We start from the raw sequence: 16,889 nt of genomic DNA on the forward strand, positions 1-16,889 counted from the left end.
AAACGTCCACAGTTGTCAGTAGCGCTTGTATCGCCCTACTTTGTCCCGTCTTTTGCGCCTCACCGTACTCAAAAACAAAGGCACTCAATTTATTTAAGAGAATATACAGGACACTCTTCACGTTGGTTGGAAGTGGTGATGACAATCAATCGAGCCGACCAGAGCAACCATGGTTGATTACTTCAGCCCTTCTGCACGTGACATCCCGTTCAGAAATGAAATTCACCGGATTTCAGAAAGCGGCACATGCACGCAGTGGCGTCATTCATTAAACTACAATTTTTACCCGATGTTACTCGACGGGAAGAACAGCAGTAGAACGGGAAGTTGGGTGAGTCGGTACATATTCATTTTTTTAATGCCAACAGCATTCTTGACATTGTCAGACTAGTTTTCCTTCCGGCTACCTAGCTATCTCCCTATCCCACCGAAAATGTGGGCCGATCCCGAAGATAGTGCAGTCTAAACATGTGGACCAGTGTGTGTGGGTATGTGCCAGTGGTTATGCACCGCTCTTCGATGAACCTTTTTGACACCAACTACGCGACACCCGAAGCGGGTTGCAGGTTGCCGGGACAGCATACCGGGACAGCATACCACGACAGCGCTTTTACATTTTCGATCCCAATAATATAATACTTCCCAAGCCACAATTGTCTGCCTAAATAAGCTCGCGAAGGAGTTGTGCATGTGAACGACACGGTATTCTTGCCGTAAGCTTGTTGTCAGCTGTAGTACCGCGGGCGCCTCTACCGCTCACGCAGAAGCCCACACACCAGCTTCGTCTTGGCGCCTTTATCTGAAGGTTCATTTGAACTAGTGACCACAGACAAGGTCTGGAACCCGGTGGTGGCCTCATGAATGACATGTCTGAGTGTTTATCAACAGAATGTTGAACTTGCTTTCACCGTTGTGCATCACTCTTCGTATGTCATCATCATTCCTCATCCCACTTTTTTGTCCCCGTTCCCCCTCCCCTTGTGCAAGAGTAGCAGGCTAGAGCATGCTAGCTCAAGCCCACCTCTCTTCCTTCTGTCAAATAATTTCTCTCTCTCTCTCTCTCGTAGTACCGCGTATCGTGTTTTCACCGCTCCCATCACCAGTAGCTTGTGGTAAAAAAGAATATTATATGGTATTTTACGTGCCAAAACCACGACCTGATTATCAGACACGCCGCAGTGGGGGACTCGGGAATAATTTGGACCACCTGGGGTTCTTTAAAGGGACACTAAAGAGAAACCGGAAGTTGAGCTTAAATGGTAGATTATCCTTTCACGATCACAGCCATACGATTCTTACTGCAAACAGATGTTTAATAGGCGAGAAAATAGCGAAAAACTGAAGGATAGGTGCTGACGCCCCTTCGAATTTCCCGCACTACACGTTCTGACGTCGGAGATTACAAATGCAGGCCGGTCGCGATTGGTCGAGAGCGATTTATCGCTGTTAATAAAATGCAAAATGAAATACACCTTAAACGTACATAAACAGCATTTGCCAACTTTTTAAACCCTTTCAAGCTAGGAAGTACAAGTTTAGCACAAAATTAAATAAATAAGAAAAAATCACATGGCAATACATCCGGTCGTGATAGTTTCGTAGTTTCGTTTTTCGTCAATGCATCGTCGTGCGCGCCTGTTCCGCTCTACGGTGTTTGGTTGCGTGTTGCGTGGCTCAAGAAACGTTGACTTCGCGGGAAACAGCCAGAAAATGCCTCGTGTGTGTAGTGTTGAGGGCTGTATAAATGGCCCAATGCGCTTGCTCAGGGGCAGCGGCAGTGTTGACTCGATTGTGTTCTTTCATGTGGTGTCGCGCGGAGAGCCCCGAATCTCTGGCGTTTGCAATGGCTCAGTGCTCTGCCGATGATAAAACGGCAAAACAGCCAGAGAAACGGATGGTGTGCTCTCTGCATTTCTCGCCCTCGGAAAGTATCTTGGCGTGCCCCAGAGACCAGTCCTTTCTTGAGCAGCTGTTCCCTCAATGCGGCCTTCATCAAACCCCCTTCCGGTGCCCCTGCAGCAGCAAACTGGCGGCTCGGTGAGTGCTGAATGTCATTAAATAAAGCCACGAAATAACCATACCGAGTACGTGCGCAACTTTCTACGCTTGTTCTGTCGGGAACATCGTCGCCTGGCGGACCGGACGCTAAGCCTTCCGTCGACGAAAACGAAGCTCTCCGCCGGCGCGGCCGGCGGCTCACCGCCATCGCACGCGGAAACACCTACCGCTCGAGCATGGAGGATCATTTCGCGCTCCGTTTCACTGAATATCGCTGAAATGCAGTCCTGCTTCCCTGGCGAGCTCGTCGTTGCAAGGTTCAGCGGCAGCAGCGGTGAACGGTGAACGCAACGGTGATCGCGGCGAACGCAAACGCAGCGACCATGCATGCAGCCATGATGCATCCAGTGCCTCGGCCGTTTACGCAAGCGGTGACGTATCATGGCGCATTCTGATTCGCCGAGAGCAATGAAATCTGTGACGACACTGCTTCAGCGCCAAATCTGGGGTGAGAGAAATTCAGGAAGAGATATTTGGTCTTTGTTTACGAATTTCTCCGCTAATAACTCATATTTTTGCACCCAACAAAAACTGCATGCATTCCTGAAGGTCCCTCTTTTATTCCAGCTGAACTTCCTTTTTCTCTTTAGTGTCCCTTTAACGTGCACCTAAATCCAAGTACACGGGTGTTTTCTGCATTTACCCGGTTCTTGGCCAATCCCCGGGAGTGGGTACGTGCCACTATATCCCAAGGATCTACATCTACATTTCTGCATTTCGTTCCCGTCGAGATGCGGCCGCCGTGGCCGGGATTTGATTCCGCGACCTCGTGCTTAGCAGCCCAACGCCATAGCCACTAGGCAACCACGGAGGGTGTAGCTTGTGGTAATCCTTTTTGCATTGCCGTTGTATACCTAATACGACGCACTGCGTATTTACTAGATTTATCGGTTCTTTTCAATTTCTATTGACAGCCCAGTTTTAGCCCAGTTTGCCTTCTCCCTTTGGATGGTAGCAAACCGGAATCATTTCTGGTTAACCTACCTGCTTGTGGTTCCTCTTTCTATTCACTAAACTTCCGAGAAGTTCACCTACCTCCCTCCGTGTGCCGGAGAGTTCTGTCCAACATTTCATGCTGCTCGATTTCGTAGATGGTGTGAGGAACTACGCCGTCTTCCGATCTTTCCGCGAATGGCCTTGGCTCGATCCTGTGCTTCGGACCCACCAGTCCATTCTGGAGCGCAGAAAAAAATGAGGCCGCTTAAGCTTCGCCTTTAAGAGTGGAACGCGATAGTGTTATCGGGCCCCGTTCGCATCGCATTTTTCTTTATGAGTATGCTTCACTGCAACATACAATGTGGGAAAGCCAGCTTACAAGAACAAAGCTTACACCGATCTCCTTAAAAGTCGGCTTCACTTTTTAACACAAATGCATTGCTGGGAAGACACTTTTACAAGGGCAATATAAACCGTCTTATATCAAAATATGAAGGCCCTAGAACCTTTTTATCGTTTTATCAATTGTTCGCTGTTGCCCCCAGGCGCGCCCATGTCCAAAACGCAAGGCCGCACCTAGAATATTCTGGAACCAGATCAACTTATTGTGCAGGAAGTCGGGAACAGCATAACAACATATCCTTGACGAAGATGGAAACAAACTGGAACGGGACGCGGCATTAAATTACGTTCGAAAAATAACAGCCGAATAATTTCAGGGCAATGGTGAGGTGGTCTCTAAGGAGAAAAAGATAATGAACGAGAACCAAACGGAAAAGGAGTTGGTGCTGAATAATTTCAACTGTAAGAAAGCTGGAGAGAAAATTCCTAAACGCACAGCCACAGGTTTAAATGAGGTTCCCGTTAGGCTGAATAATGAACTAGTACCAAAAAGTAACGAAGCTCTGTTGAAAGCGGTAGAAAAATGCTTACAAGATCGGCGAATACCAGACAGTTGGCGACAAAGTACGAGTAGAATGAATGAATTTAATTTATAAAAGTAAGGGCTAAAAAGGTATAATTTACTCATATAGACCATTGACCATTACATCGGTAATATACAGGTTAGCATTGCAGGCGATTACATTGAAGCTGCAAGCATGGGCAGAGAATAATGGCATATTGGGAGAACTTCAGAATGGTTTCAGAATCGGTAGGCGTCAGGATGACAACTTATTTGTCCTTACTCAGTGTATGGAAATATCTAGAGAAGAAAGGAGACCGCTATATGTGGCTTTTTTAGACATTACCGTAGCGTATGACAACGTAGACCGCAACATTTTGTGGGCTATTCTGGAAGGGGAAGGTATAGGCAGCGACTGCGTACAGCTATTGAGGGAGATTTAGTGAGAAAATACCGTTTATGTTGAATGGGGAAGGATGAGGAGCGGAGATAAAGTTGGTATCGACAAGGGACTGAGACAGGGTTGCCCTTTATCCCTTCTGCTGTTTATGATTTACATGGTAAAGATGGAAATGGCGCTAGAAGGAATCAATATCGGATTTAACCTCTCGTACAAGCAAGCCGGCGCAATAGTTGAGCTGCAGCTTCCAGGTTTGTTTGAGGTGGACGACATTGTGTAGCCTGCTAACAAGCAAAGTGATATGCAACGTCTGACTGATATCTGTCGAGAAGAATGTGAGAATTTAGGATTGAAATTTAGCGTTAAAAAATCAGGTTTTATGGTATTCAATGAAAACAGTGAACAGACAGTATTGACACAGGGCCAGGAAATGCCTCGGATAAAAGAGTACAAATGCCTGAGTGTATGGATAAACGAAGGCGATAGATATCTGGAGGCACTGGAAAAAAACAATAATGGCAAAATGGAGGCGAAATGCGGCCATAATGAAGCACAGAGCGCACACAAGCACATAGGGATACAATAGGTACGAGGTCCTCCAGGGTATGTGGAAAGGTGTAATGGTTCCAGCTGCCTTAGATTTGGAAATGCGGTCGTTTGCTTGAAGTCAGGGGTACAATCAGGGCTCGATGGCAACCAAAGGTCAGTGGGACGCCTCGCATTGGGCGCTCACGGGAAGACTACTAATGAAGCCGTGCAGGGTAATATGGGCTGGATAAATTTTAAAGTAAGGAAGGCTCAGAGCAAAATTTATTTTGAAGAACGACTGAGGAATGTGGAAGAAAGTAGATGGGGTGCAAGAGGGTGTTCAGGTATTCAGGTGTCCAGTACAGACAAAGCATTGACTCACAGTGGAAGAAAAGAACTCGGAAGCTTACCAGCAAGTATATACGACCGGTATGGTCAGCAACACGGCAACAAAGAACGTCAAACGCAAAATGAGAGAGGCTGAGATAATGTCACGAGTGGCGGCAATGGAAAAGAAACCGGCTATGACTAACTATCTCAACGAAATAAACGAAATCAGGAAAGAAACAATTTATGATAACTCAAAGGGAAGCTCGCTACTTTTCGAAGCGAGATCAGGATGACTTAGAACGCGTAGTTATAAAGCGAGGTACACCAAAGATGAAGACGCAAGTGCTTGCTGCGGTAAAGCTGGGGAAACGATGGAAGATGTTTTATTAGAATGTGAAGAAGTCTATCCAACTGTCAGTCTAGGCTCCTCTGACGACTTCTTGAAGCACTTGGGTTCAGGGATAGCAGGTGGAAAGTAAACATGTCCGTTATAGAGATTAGTAAGGAGCGGTTGGAGGTTTGGTGGCAGAAAAGTAGGGAGACAACAAACAACGGAGACGTACAAAAACAGAGTTCCCAGTAATGATTCAAAAAGTTTGATGCTTGGAATTCTTCGTATTTGTGTGTTTTGTCAAAAATTAAGTAGGACATTAGGCAAAATAATAACAAGAGCTTGGTGGCGCAACCCACCACCCCGTTTCAAAAGGGATGCTCGTAGCATCTATCTATCCATCCATTAGGCAGGCTAAGTCCCAGTCTGACTTTGGCTGAGGTTGAAGGCCAGATTTACTGAACCAGGCGTTTTCTGGGTTTGTACATGGAGTAGTAGAGCTATCGCTCTGAAAAATACAAGGAGTCACGATTGCACTCTTAACATTGTTCCACTTAAGTAAGAGGAACATTTCTTATGGACGCTGCAGGCGAAATTTCGGTGTCGGCGTCACCGTGATTTCCGTATGTATTTATATGCATTATTTCGCTTATGTTTATCAAGATAGATCCAGTGCCATCGTTCATCAATGTTGCTCAAAAACAATATCTTATAAATATCTTACATTACAATATCTAATAAAACAATATCTTATAATATTGGGTGAACATGCCTCACCATTTTTGATAATGCACCGTGCGGGAAAAATTATTTAAACATTTAATTCATAGCGCATGCCTTTCATCTTAGTTATTAAAAAGTGCAAAACAATATTAGTGTTCACAATGTGAAGGCGATGTATTTTTACTGGCGGTATTCCTTACTGGTAGCGTAGTGGCGCCTTATGCGATGCCATTGCAGGCCCTACGCGGCATGGTAAAGCTTTTTTAGGGTGCCAGAATACTTTGGCGCTTCCTCGTATGTCGCATCTCCGGATAATCGCACCCGCCTATAGTTGGAACACCGTCAGAAGAGTTCAAGCGCTACGCTGAACTTTGCCATCACTGTCAGCCAATATTTTTACAAAATTATTCCACTTTGTTCGTGGAAGCTATGTTAAACGGGATTAAGATGTCCCCCTTAGTGACAATTGTTGTGGAACTCTGTTTAAGAGTGATTATAAAGTAACAATGTCAAGAAGCTTGACCGAAGGAAGAGCCGACGTTAAAGCCGACGCATATCTGTCACCTATGTAATAAGTGGAGCGCCTTTGCAGATATGCTCCACACAGTGAAAATTGTGGTACGAGATTAAGAGTGCACAAGTGATAAGAGAGAATTGATTACGCACTAGTTAATAAAACGATCTCACGGTTAATTTCGCTACGCCACCGGAATAAGAATAACGTACATTGCAAGAAATGACCTTTAGTGCCAACTGATGCAAAGCAAGAAGTCCCTTCAGGAAACGAAAAGCAGCAAGGACTGACGTAGAAAAAAAATTGAGCAAGTGTTACACGTTTGTAAAACGCGAAGGCGAAAGCCAGCCAGCTGTGGAAGGAGACGATGACGACGACGAACGCGCAAGAATTCGCACGAGCGCGTCTCTGTGACCACGTGATGTGCGCAATCAGGCACGCACTAGGCACACCTTTATTAAGCCACAACCGTGGCGCAGCCGTAGCTTCAGGGAAGGGGGCTCGTCTCGCACAGCGGAGGCCCGGCCGCATGAACAATTACTCATCCTCGGAAAACCTGCTTAATTAATCACTGCAACGACACTGGAGCTTATGCTTAAGAGTAGTGGGATGACGGATTTTGTAACTTTATTGAACTGTCCTTTCACCGCGCTTTAGGGAGGGGTGTTCGCTGTGTATGAGATTGCAAGTACACTAATACAGGCGCAGATGTTGGGAGATTGCTTAGATATATTTTGTTCTTGTATTCAACAAGGTAGCTGTGCTACAGAGGAATTGATGTCCGCGTTTCGATAAGACGAGAGAGTTTTGTCAACCGTTCCGTTTCCTACAAGTTATCAGCACATGGATCTCACTGATGTCTCATCATTTGCTACTTAACGTGCATTTTGTAAAGGATGTTTGCCTCGGAGCTAAATATATGTTATTATATGTGATGTCATTATAAGTGAACTGTACTGTATCTGCTAGCACATCTATCCAAGATATCGGCTTCCCTTCTGATACCGGAGGTGTAGCTGTATGCTGTTATAGTAAGTGTTCAGGGCAGCAATATGATGCAAGCTATACAGTTTCACGAAATACTTAATCGCGGTGCAGCTCCAACCTCAAGACACAAGTGTGGGCCGTCCAGCGGGCCCAGGAGGCGGCGAAGAGGCAAGGCCTCGAAGTCCCCTCATGGGAGACCCGAGCTCGGGTCGTTAAACTTCGCCGAATTTTATTAAAGTTGTTTCCATCTATCCACTAATCGCGGCCGATCAGCGTGAAACAATGGAACTCAGAAGAACGCCTTCTAGGAGAGATTTAAAAACAGCAAGACAGCTCTGTACTTCTGCATTGCCGTTATCGTGTGGCTGATTAATTACTCAAGTGCAACTATATCACCTCGGCGCTTCTAAGTTGAAAATGTCGGTAATCAAGGTAGGGAAGGATTTCTACCGCAACAGCCAGAAACTGTAACATCAAAGAAAAAGTAAATTCCAAGATGCCGCACTCTGATCTTACTACAGACAGGGGATAAGATTCTTCGGTGTTTGTAGCAGTCCTCAAAATAGGAATGTAATACAACGACTGGGGGAGAAATATTAAGCTTTCCTGCAGAGCACACACGTCAGTAAATCATTTTTTGTATTGTGTCTGACTGGTAGGTGTCAGTGATCAGGTATCAATCTACTGAAACCCAATTTCTTGAGCAAAGTAAAAGCATCGCTTGAGGAAGATTAAACAGGAAAAACGACGATGCCACGACGGTATGCGCGAAGTCGGTATATCTGTACTAGCCTGTATAAATGTTTTTAAACACCCATTCCAACAATTGTACAATGTCAAATTACTGTGAAGTGCAAACGAGATTTCAATAAAGACGTCTAATACAAAAGAAAAACAAAATCGGTAGCCCCTCCCCTGTCGAGGAGATGGGGGTAAGCGAAGCTTGTCATGTGTTCCTTCGGTGTTCCTACGAACGTGTTGCACTGACGAGTACCGCGTTGCGCTCGAACCACAGCCAGTCACACGCACTGCAGCTGGCTCCGAAGTTGCGGTTGAGAAATTCGCGTTGGAACCTGGCCGTCGCACCGGGGAAGTTGGCGCTAGCGTTGCCGAGGCGTGCACCACCGTTGTCGGTTTCCTGGAGGGCTAGACGACGCTGACGTTTGACCTCAATATCGCGCTCCCGCAACTCGGGGTCCGCGGCTCTTCGCTGACGTTTCGCCTGGGCTTCGGAAGTCCTCACGCTAGAATCGGCAAGTCGACGACGAGCCCTTTCCCGAGCGCGTTCATTCTGGATGGATTTCCATGAATTTTTTTTTCAAAATTAAATGTCTGTTACGTAAGACAATGAATGGCTCATACAAACTTAAGCAATGGCTCATACCCCCCGTAAACGCGGCCTCCCCTTACGACAACAGAAAACAAGTGAAATTCTACGCTGGAATGATTAGCGCCTACGCAGCCAGCTGTGGAAGCCGACAGCGACGACGAACGCGGGACCAGTGGTACGAGCGCGTGCCGAGCACGAGCCACCTGTGCAGCTCTGAGAGTAGCTGTTTTTTAGATGCGAAGCAGCTTATGGTCGGGGCTATGTCCCTCCCTAAGTCCGCCGTGCGGCGTCCACACCCGCACTGCGCATGCGCATCCTCCTCCCCCTCCTCTCCTTGTGTGTATATGTATAGTATATATACGCCAAGCTCTGGCTTCCGGAAGCCGGAACCGGAAGCCGGCTTCCGCTTCCGTTTCCGCTTCCGGTTCCGGAAGCCAGCTTCTGGCTTCCGGAGAACGCTTCCGGCGTTTTGCCCGAATGATCCCCCGGTGCTTCGCCCACTCATCATCATTCACTTCGTCCTCTCATTCTCCTCCCGCAACGACGCGATGAGTGCCACGGACAGCTCCAGCGTCAACGCCAGTGTCTCAGCGCCGTGGACAGCGCCGCGGAGAGAGGGCTCGAGCCGCTGCCACGAAATGGATGCGGTGACAGGCCCATCTAAAAACTAATTGGAACTTGAGTCGACCCCATGCCTGCTTCGCATACTACTCAGGGTTCCCCTACGGGACGATGGTGTAATTTTTTTAGCGTTACATCGCCGGCGCAGGCTAGCGTATACAAGCTTCGTTTGAAAAAAGAAAATTAGTAGAGGATTAGCGGTAAATGCGAGAGAAGTACGTTAGCATTAGGTTGCAGCTCTCTCGGATTCATATTTAAACCGCGTTCACCACATTGCAAAGTGTTCAGAAGCTGAATTGTCATTCCCTCTCTACTTTTACCACCTTACCGGCTTCTCACACTTCACATATATACACATTTTTTCCACTTTGACCCTCGTAGTGCCAAGGCAACGCGCACGTACAACATATAAACACGTGCGAAGTACCTAATGCAAGAAAGGCCAACAATGGCGCATAGATATCGTCAATGGTATACGCACCATATAGACACCGTACTCGTCTCTGGTCACAGCCACTGTCGCAATGTTGTCTTCGTCTTCGTACAGGTCCTTTTCGATGTCTTCGCCGTTGTACTGCATGTTATATCCAGAGTCAACCTTACGCGAGCAATTGATAGCTGAGTAAATCTCGCGTTCCCTAATGGTCGTCTTTCCCTCAAGATTATCGCACACTTTATTCATTGACTTCCCTGGGCATGACATACACGCGACGATGCGAGAATTTTGTAGTAGTTACGCAGCTTCGACGAGAGACGGCGCGAGAACTTCGCTGCTGGCGCCGCGTGATGACGCTGGCACATAAGGGAACTTCTCTTCATTTCAACTTTTCAACGTTTGCGCCCTAAAATTTATCACACATGCCATGTTTTAATGACTTTATTACTTCGTTTCTGATGAATGATTGTGTCGGTAAACTTGCATTTTTATTGCTATAGCAATTAGCAACTCTGGCGGCAGACGCGTAAGGCACGGCTGAGCGCGTCCGCGCGGGCCTTATAGGGCGTCTTGGAAGCGATATGCGGTGGGTACAGAGTCTGTGCTAGCCGAGTGCTGATCGCTTGGTATGCTTTGTGCTCTCGCCGCTTAGTTCGCGTTGAAGCGAGAGGCAGCACGAAAGTCCATTCGCTCGGCGCTGCTGCCGCTCTTCCTCACGCCAGCGTTTTGACAGCGAGTGTCCGCGGTCATATAGTGAGATATGCTCATGTTTGCTTGTGCGCGCGTGACACCATGCTTGCTAAATTAGTCAGCGAATGTGTACAAGTTTATACAAGCGATATTATTCGTATCGCTGTCCAATAATTACTGTCCCGATGGATGTATTAAAAGGTCCTGAGGAAAAAGATTGGGGGAGCCGAAGGCACCCCAATCAAGTTCGTGGCTCCGCCCCGAAGCTGCATTTTTTTGCAGGTGCGGCATTGATTATGTCAGGTATTTGCATGCAATTATAGTTGCATCATACTCGTCTTGTACACCAGTGGTTTTTATTGTATTAGAACTCCTATACTTGTCGCTAAATGGTCCTGTAGCATGTAGAGAACTAGATGATATATCGCTTCGCACACATCATCCTGTTCGTGCCTTGATCACACAAATAGTTTAAGTCAGAACCAACAAGGTACGTGTAATAGAGTTCCAGCAATACTATCAACGTTGTGAGAAAAGGTGACACTTCCTTCGCTATATTGTCACGTGGTGGTGACGCTGAAGTAACAATCGTAAAAGTGTGTATGACGGAACTGGTTGTTCATTGGGCGAACCTGTGCCCACAAAAGCAAGCTACACTCAAAGCACAACGATAGCGGCGAACACAGTCGGCGATCGTCGAAATCTGATCAGCGGCGAAACGCGTCGGCTTTTATACATGAGTCAACGAATGTTCCAGACTATCCCCTGGTGCCCGCGTGTCTTCCAGAAAGTTCTAGACAATTTGCTTCGGTCATACAATCAGATAACATAAGCGTCGGTTTAAAACAGGCAACGGAAAGAAGCATCGATAACGTTCTAGAAACTTCCGATACAGGCGCGCCCTGTGCCGAGCGATAACGTTTAACATTTGTTAGCCGGTAGAAATCGGCCACCGGTGAAAGATAAATATGTATACGTGTCAATATGACCCGCCGTGGTGGTTTACCGCCTGTGGCGTGACACTGCTAAGCACGCGATCGCGGCATGAAGTTCCGGCCACGGCGACCACATTTCAACGGGGGCCAAATGCAAAAACACCCGTTTGCCGTGCATCGGGGTTGACCTTGAAGATCCCCATGTGGTGAAAACTAATCCGGAGTCCCGCACCAGGGTGCGCCTCATAATCGTATTAATCATATCCTAAGAATCCAACAAACAGCGACACCAACGACAACATAGGGGAAATTACTTGTACTTACTAAGTGAATTAAGGAAATTATAAATTATTGAAAATGAAAATTGAATAAAAAACAACTGGCCGCAGGTGGGGAACGATCCCACGTCTTCGCATAACGCGTGCGATACTCCATTAATTTAATAACGCGTTCATTAATTTATAATTTCTTTAAGTCACTTAGTAAGTACACGTGATTTCCCCTACGTTGCCCTTGGTGTCGTTGTTTGTTGGCTTGTTATGATATGATTAATAAAAATGTGGCCCCTCGGTTCTCTTTGTTCTCGTTCATAATTGTATTGTCATTTTTATGCGAAAAACCCCAGAATCGATTTAATTCATTATATTCCTATATGTGCCCTGATAGTCAGTCATAGCCTTTCATTTAACAGGAGGGGGCGCCTTCGTGACTGTCCTGAAAATTCGTGGCCCCCTGGTGGGTCAAGCACCTGACCGGCAGCGTCACTTCGGCCACCTGTTCATTCAGTGTGCTGCGACGGCACTTCTATGCGGTATCAATACAGCGTACGCTTAAAAAGATTTCTATACGTGTGTCCTATATAAAACGAATGCGGCTTACAATATATGCATTGAGTAATAGTTAGCTTTGATTAAGGCACCGTGCCTGTCCTAGCGAGCTAATTATTGGCTTCGCACAACATGCTTAATTAGTCACCTTAGAGATTAGCATACGTCATCAGAGTGTATGCCTAACTAAAGATTGAAGACGAGTGTTAGGCTAAGCTGCACTAATAAATTGCCCTTCTGCTATGCCAAAGCGTTAACTCATACCATGAAAGGTTTGTAAGCAGGAAAGAAGCTAAAGCAAAGGCGGCAGGTGACGACGCCAGCTCACTGTGACGTCATAAATTTTGACAGAGTCATCACGAATCGAAGGTTGTTTATCGGTGAAGAAATACTAAAGTGTATTCTAATGGAACTGCGACGACACAATCGGGCAATTTTTGAGAACTTTTTCTACGATCGAACGACCCAAACACGAGAAAATAGATCGTAAGTTGTGACGTTACATAGCACGTGATGTCTGTTAAGTTCAGGCACGAAAATTAGGAAGGAGAAATTTCCCCTTCGTTTTCTTCACTAGCTTTCTCGACGGTCGCGTTAATGAAAATAGAATCTTGAAAGAATATTTTACTATTCTAAACTGATTCAGTGTTTGATATAGGACTTCTTGTTGACCTTGTTTGTACGTGTTCATTTTGAAAGGAATGGCAGGATAAAAAAAAACGACCTGGTTGTCTAGACTTATGTGTCGTCTTCTTTTGTGTCATGTCTTCCAAGATGACTTAGTGTTCCTCTTTAGGCTCCCTTTGGGTGCCAGCTTACTGTTTCCGATGTTTTAGTGAAATATCTTTTTCATGCCAGTGGCTTCCGGGCCTGCAATGTGCGTCTCTTGGACCACCAATACATCCAGAGATCTGTGCGATTTCTTGTGCGCGTGTACGTACAATGTGCGTGACGGTCTCCCCATCTTCCTCCGTAAGGACTCGCAATTCTGGAGCCGCCACTGATGCTTTCCTAAGGTTCAGCGTCAGTTGGTCGTGCACCCGCATCACCATCGCTCCATCTGAAGACCGTTCCTCGAGGAGTCGAGGGTAGACGAGCTTCGGTTCCTCCAAACCTGCATGAAAAGTTGGATCGGCACCTCCACTGCCTATCAGCTGTCGGGCCCTAGTGGCGCAATCGCTGAAGAAAACTGTAGAGTATACTGCTGTAAAGTAGACTGTAGAGTACGCTGTAAAGTATACAAGAAAACTCTATAGTATTCTGTTGCAAAGTAGGTTGTGGAGTAGGCTGTAATGTACAGAAGAAAACTGTAGAGTAAGTTCAAAAGGCGTATATTTATGGACGGCCGCAAAACTGGCATGTAGAGAGTACGCTATAGGGCCCCCGGTGTGCGCTATATTGCCCCCCGGCGCTTTCTCTCTATATTAAACGGAGCACGGTTGTCAGCTTGTCGCAGCATCCATCCACCAATAAATGAGGACGTAGTTATCTTGCCCGAGGCCTTGGCTTTTAAAGGCAGCGTTGGAAATGGGAATTGATCTGTGGTTAAGAATAGTAAGAAGCGGATTTTGGCAAGGTGATGGCAGAAATGTGGGGGAAATACAGAATAAAACAATTATCCTTTTAGTGCAATAAGTACTTTAGGTTTGGATGTCTCGCATAACCCAACAGAAATAAAGTAAATCACGAGCTTTTGTGCACCAGCGACCACCCAGATTCAAAGAGGATGCTGATAAGCTTCGTTCATTTATCCATCCTCGAGTTCGCCCAGAAATAAATAGGTGTTGGCTAAATCCGCGCCCCGGTGACGGTGGCCCCTGTGAGTAACGGAAGCATATCTCGAAGGCTATGTTTTTTGTAGACTGCATCCACCGAAAGTGACTGCGGAGCGTGAAACACGTCATACGCGCCATGTTCTGGACATCACCTGTTAGACGCAGTAGAAAGGTAAAGATCATGAACTGGGTGACACCGTCCACAACGCCTGTTTCAAAGGAGGTGCACATAGACTCCGTTCATCCTTCCATCCTCTAGTTTACCACGAACTTTCCACCAGGGTCTAGGCTTCGCGCAAGCAAATCGCCATAGAAGTAATATCGTCCCGGTTCACCGAGAACGGGAGCTTTATTTGCAAGAACTCGTCCTGTCGCGCTCTCTCGGCTCACCCTATAGTAGGGAACGCAGTCTTCTTCTATTGAGCATGCGCGAACTTTCGAGCAGATGGTCTTTGTCGTCACCGTTGTGGCTAGATGCAGTCAGGGGCCCGGCAATAGAAACAACTCTAGAGGAAAAGCTCGCCTATGCATTGAAATCGGTAACCGCAAGGGTCCCGCCATGTTGCTACTCTGTATACAGGGGCAAAGACGCAGACGACGAGATGTTATTGAGACGAGACGCACAATCAACCCGATCCTGAGCCCTGAACTGAACTTGTGGCCGTACCCTTTGTAACGGGTGCGCACTATTCAAACATACTCGGGCCAAAAATAAGGGAAAAAAAATGTGGTTGATCCCTCTTATATAGGAATCGGTATAGAACACGAAAGTGAAACGTGTCTTCACAGAAGTAGTGTAATGTTTATTGCACATTGATATATAATGTCTATTGGTGTTTTGTGGCTAAAGCGCCCTTAGGCGTTGATGCACCCACGCTGACGCCTGGTGGCACGTCTCCTCCATCACGACTACCAACGTCGATGACCATGAGCAACCGTCGTGCATATGGAAGCTGCACTACGCTGCACACGCTAGCACAACGCGAAAGACGAAGCACGTAACTGACACACTAATACAACGCGCAAGACAAAGCACGTAACTGAATCGTCACCGAGTCAAATCAGCGCGTACAGCGCGTCGTAATTGCAGCCTCCGCGATCAACTTCAGAAACATTTTCAGAGCTAATTGCGGAGGCCACGCTCCGCTGTGCTGAGTACGGTGAACGCCACCAGTAGTGCTTCTTGATGCCAGCGTCCCTTCGAATGCTGGCATCGAGGCGTCGTAGTGCTGAGACCCCCGAAGCGTTCACTGTCGGTGCGCGTTAGTGTCATAATGCAGTACTTCTCTTTTCTGCTCGTAGGCGGCGGCACCGCCCCGAGCAAGAGCGCGGGTACACGGAGGAGTGTTAGATATATAAGGCGCGTCTGTGTAGCTCTCTGCAAATGCGTTTGTGGCGCAATGGGTTAAACGCTCGGCGATCTATCGTCGCGGACCGAGAGGTCGTGGGTTCGATTTCCAAATTTTGCATGTTTGTGGAACTTTTTCTTCTGGTTCCTTTCTTTGTATTATGTTCTATGACGTATTTCCGTGACGGAAATACGTCATTCACTGACGTATTTCACTGACGTATTCACTGACGTATTTCCGTGACGGAAATACGTCAGTGAAGTCTTGGTGGACCCCGGCATAAAACACTTTCGTGTTAAAATGTGGTTGATCCCTCTTATAGGAATCGGTATAGAACACGAAAGTGAAACGTGTCTTCACAGAAGTAGTGTAATGTTTATTGCACATTGATATATAATGTCTATTGGTGTTTTGTGGCTAAAGCGCCCTAAGGCGTTGATGCACCCACGCTGACGCCTGGTGGCACGTCTCCTCCATCACGACTACCAACGTCGATGACCATGAGCAACCGTCGTGCATATGGAAGCTGCACTACGCTGCACACGCTAGCACAACGCGAAAGACGAAGCACGTAACTGACACACTAATACAACGCGCAAGACAAAGCACGTAACTGAATCGTCACCGAGTCAAATCAGCGCGTACAGCGCGTCGTAATTGCAGCCTCCGCGATCAACTTCAGAAACATTTTCAGAGCTAATTGCGGAGGCCACGCTCCGCTGTGCTGAGTACGGTGAACGCCACCTAGTGCTAGAAGTGGTAGTGCTTCTTGATGCCAGCGTCCCTTCGAATGCTTTCATCGAGGCGTCGTAGTGCTGAGACCACCGAAGCGTTCACTGTCGGTGCGCGTTAGGGCTCTGTTATACTCCGACGTTCACAACGCGCGCGCGCGCCGGCGTTCGTTTCGTCGCGTCACGTCGGCGAGGCCCCGCCAGGCGCAAATCCGCCTGCCCTATAGTCCAACGCGACGCGGCCCGACGTAGCGGCCGCAGCCAAAACAGCGCATGCTCAGTAGAGCAGAGCGCCGCGCGGAAAGTGAGCGCCGCGTGGAAAGAAACACGGACGCGGTGCAGTCTGGGTAACGTCGTCGGCGCGAAATGCAGCATGCTGCATTTCGCGCCGGCTGCCGCCGGGCCGCGCCGACGGACGCTGGTCGCGTCGGTCGCGCCGCGTGTCAGAGTATAGAGTGCTCGCGTTTTGCTAGCGTAGCGTCGC

The 16,889-nt window shown here is 47.3% G+C and overlaps 1 protein-coding gene across 1 annotated transcript in view; it reads right to left on the minus strand.

Moving 5' to 3' along the window:
• The window catches only part of LOC119463352 (venom metalloproteinase antarease-like TtrivMP_A), a 49,859-nt gene that overhangs the window by 22,005 nt on the left and 10,965 nt on the right, over positions 1–16,889 (minus strand). Inside the window, exons 2-4 of the mRNA XM_037724162.2 lie at positions 13,492–13,664; positions 10,144–10,236; positions 3,094–3,232 (exon numbers count right to left, since the gene is read on the minus strand). Of these exons, the coding sequence (XP_037580090.1) occupies positions 3,094–3,232; positions 10,144–10,236; positions 13,492–13,664 (405 nt within the window). The remainder of the gene's footprint in view (positions 1–3,093; positions 3,233–10,143; positions 10,237–13,491; positions 13,665–16,889) is intronic.

This window comes from Dermacentor silvarum, chromosome 9, assembly GCF_013339745.2.
Source record: "Dermacentor silvarum isolate Dsil-2018 chromosome 9, BIME_Dsil_1.4, whole genome shotgun sequence".
NCBI lineage: Eukaryota > Metazoa > Arthropoda > Arachnida > Ixodida > Ixodidae > Dermacentor > Dermacentor silvarum.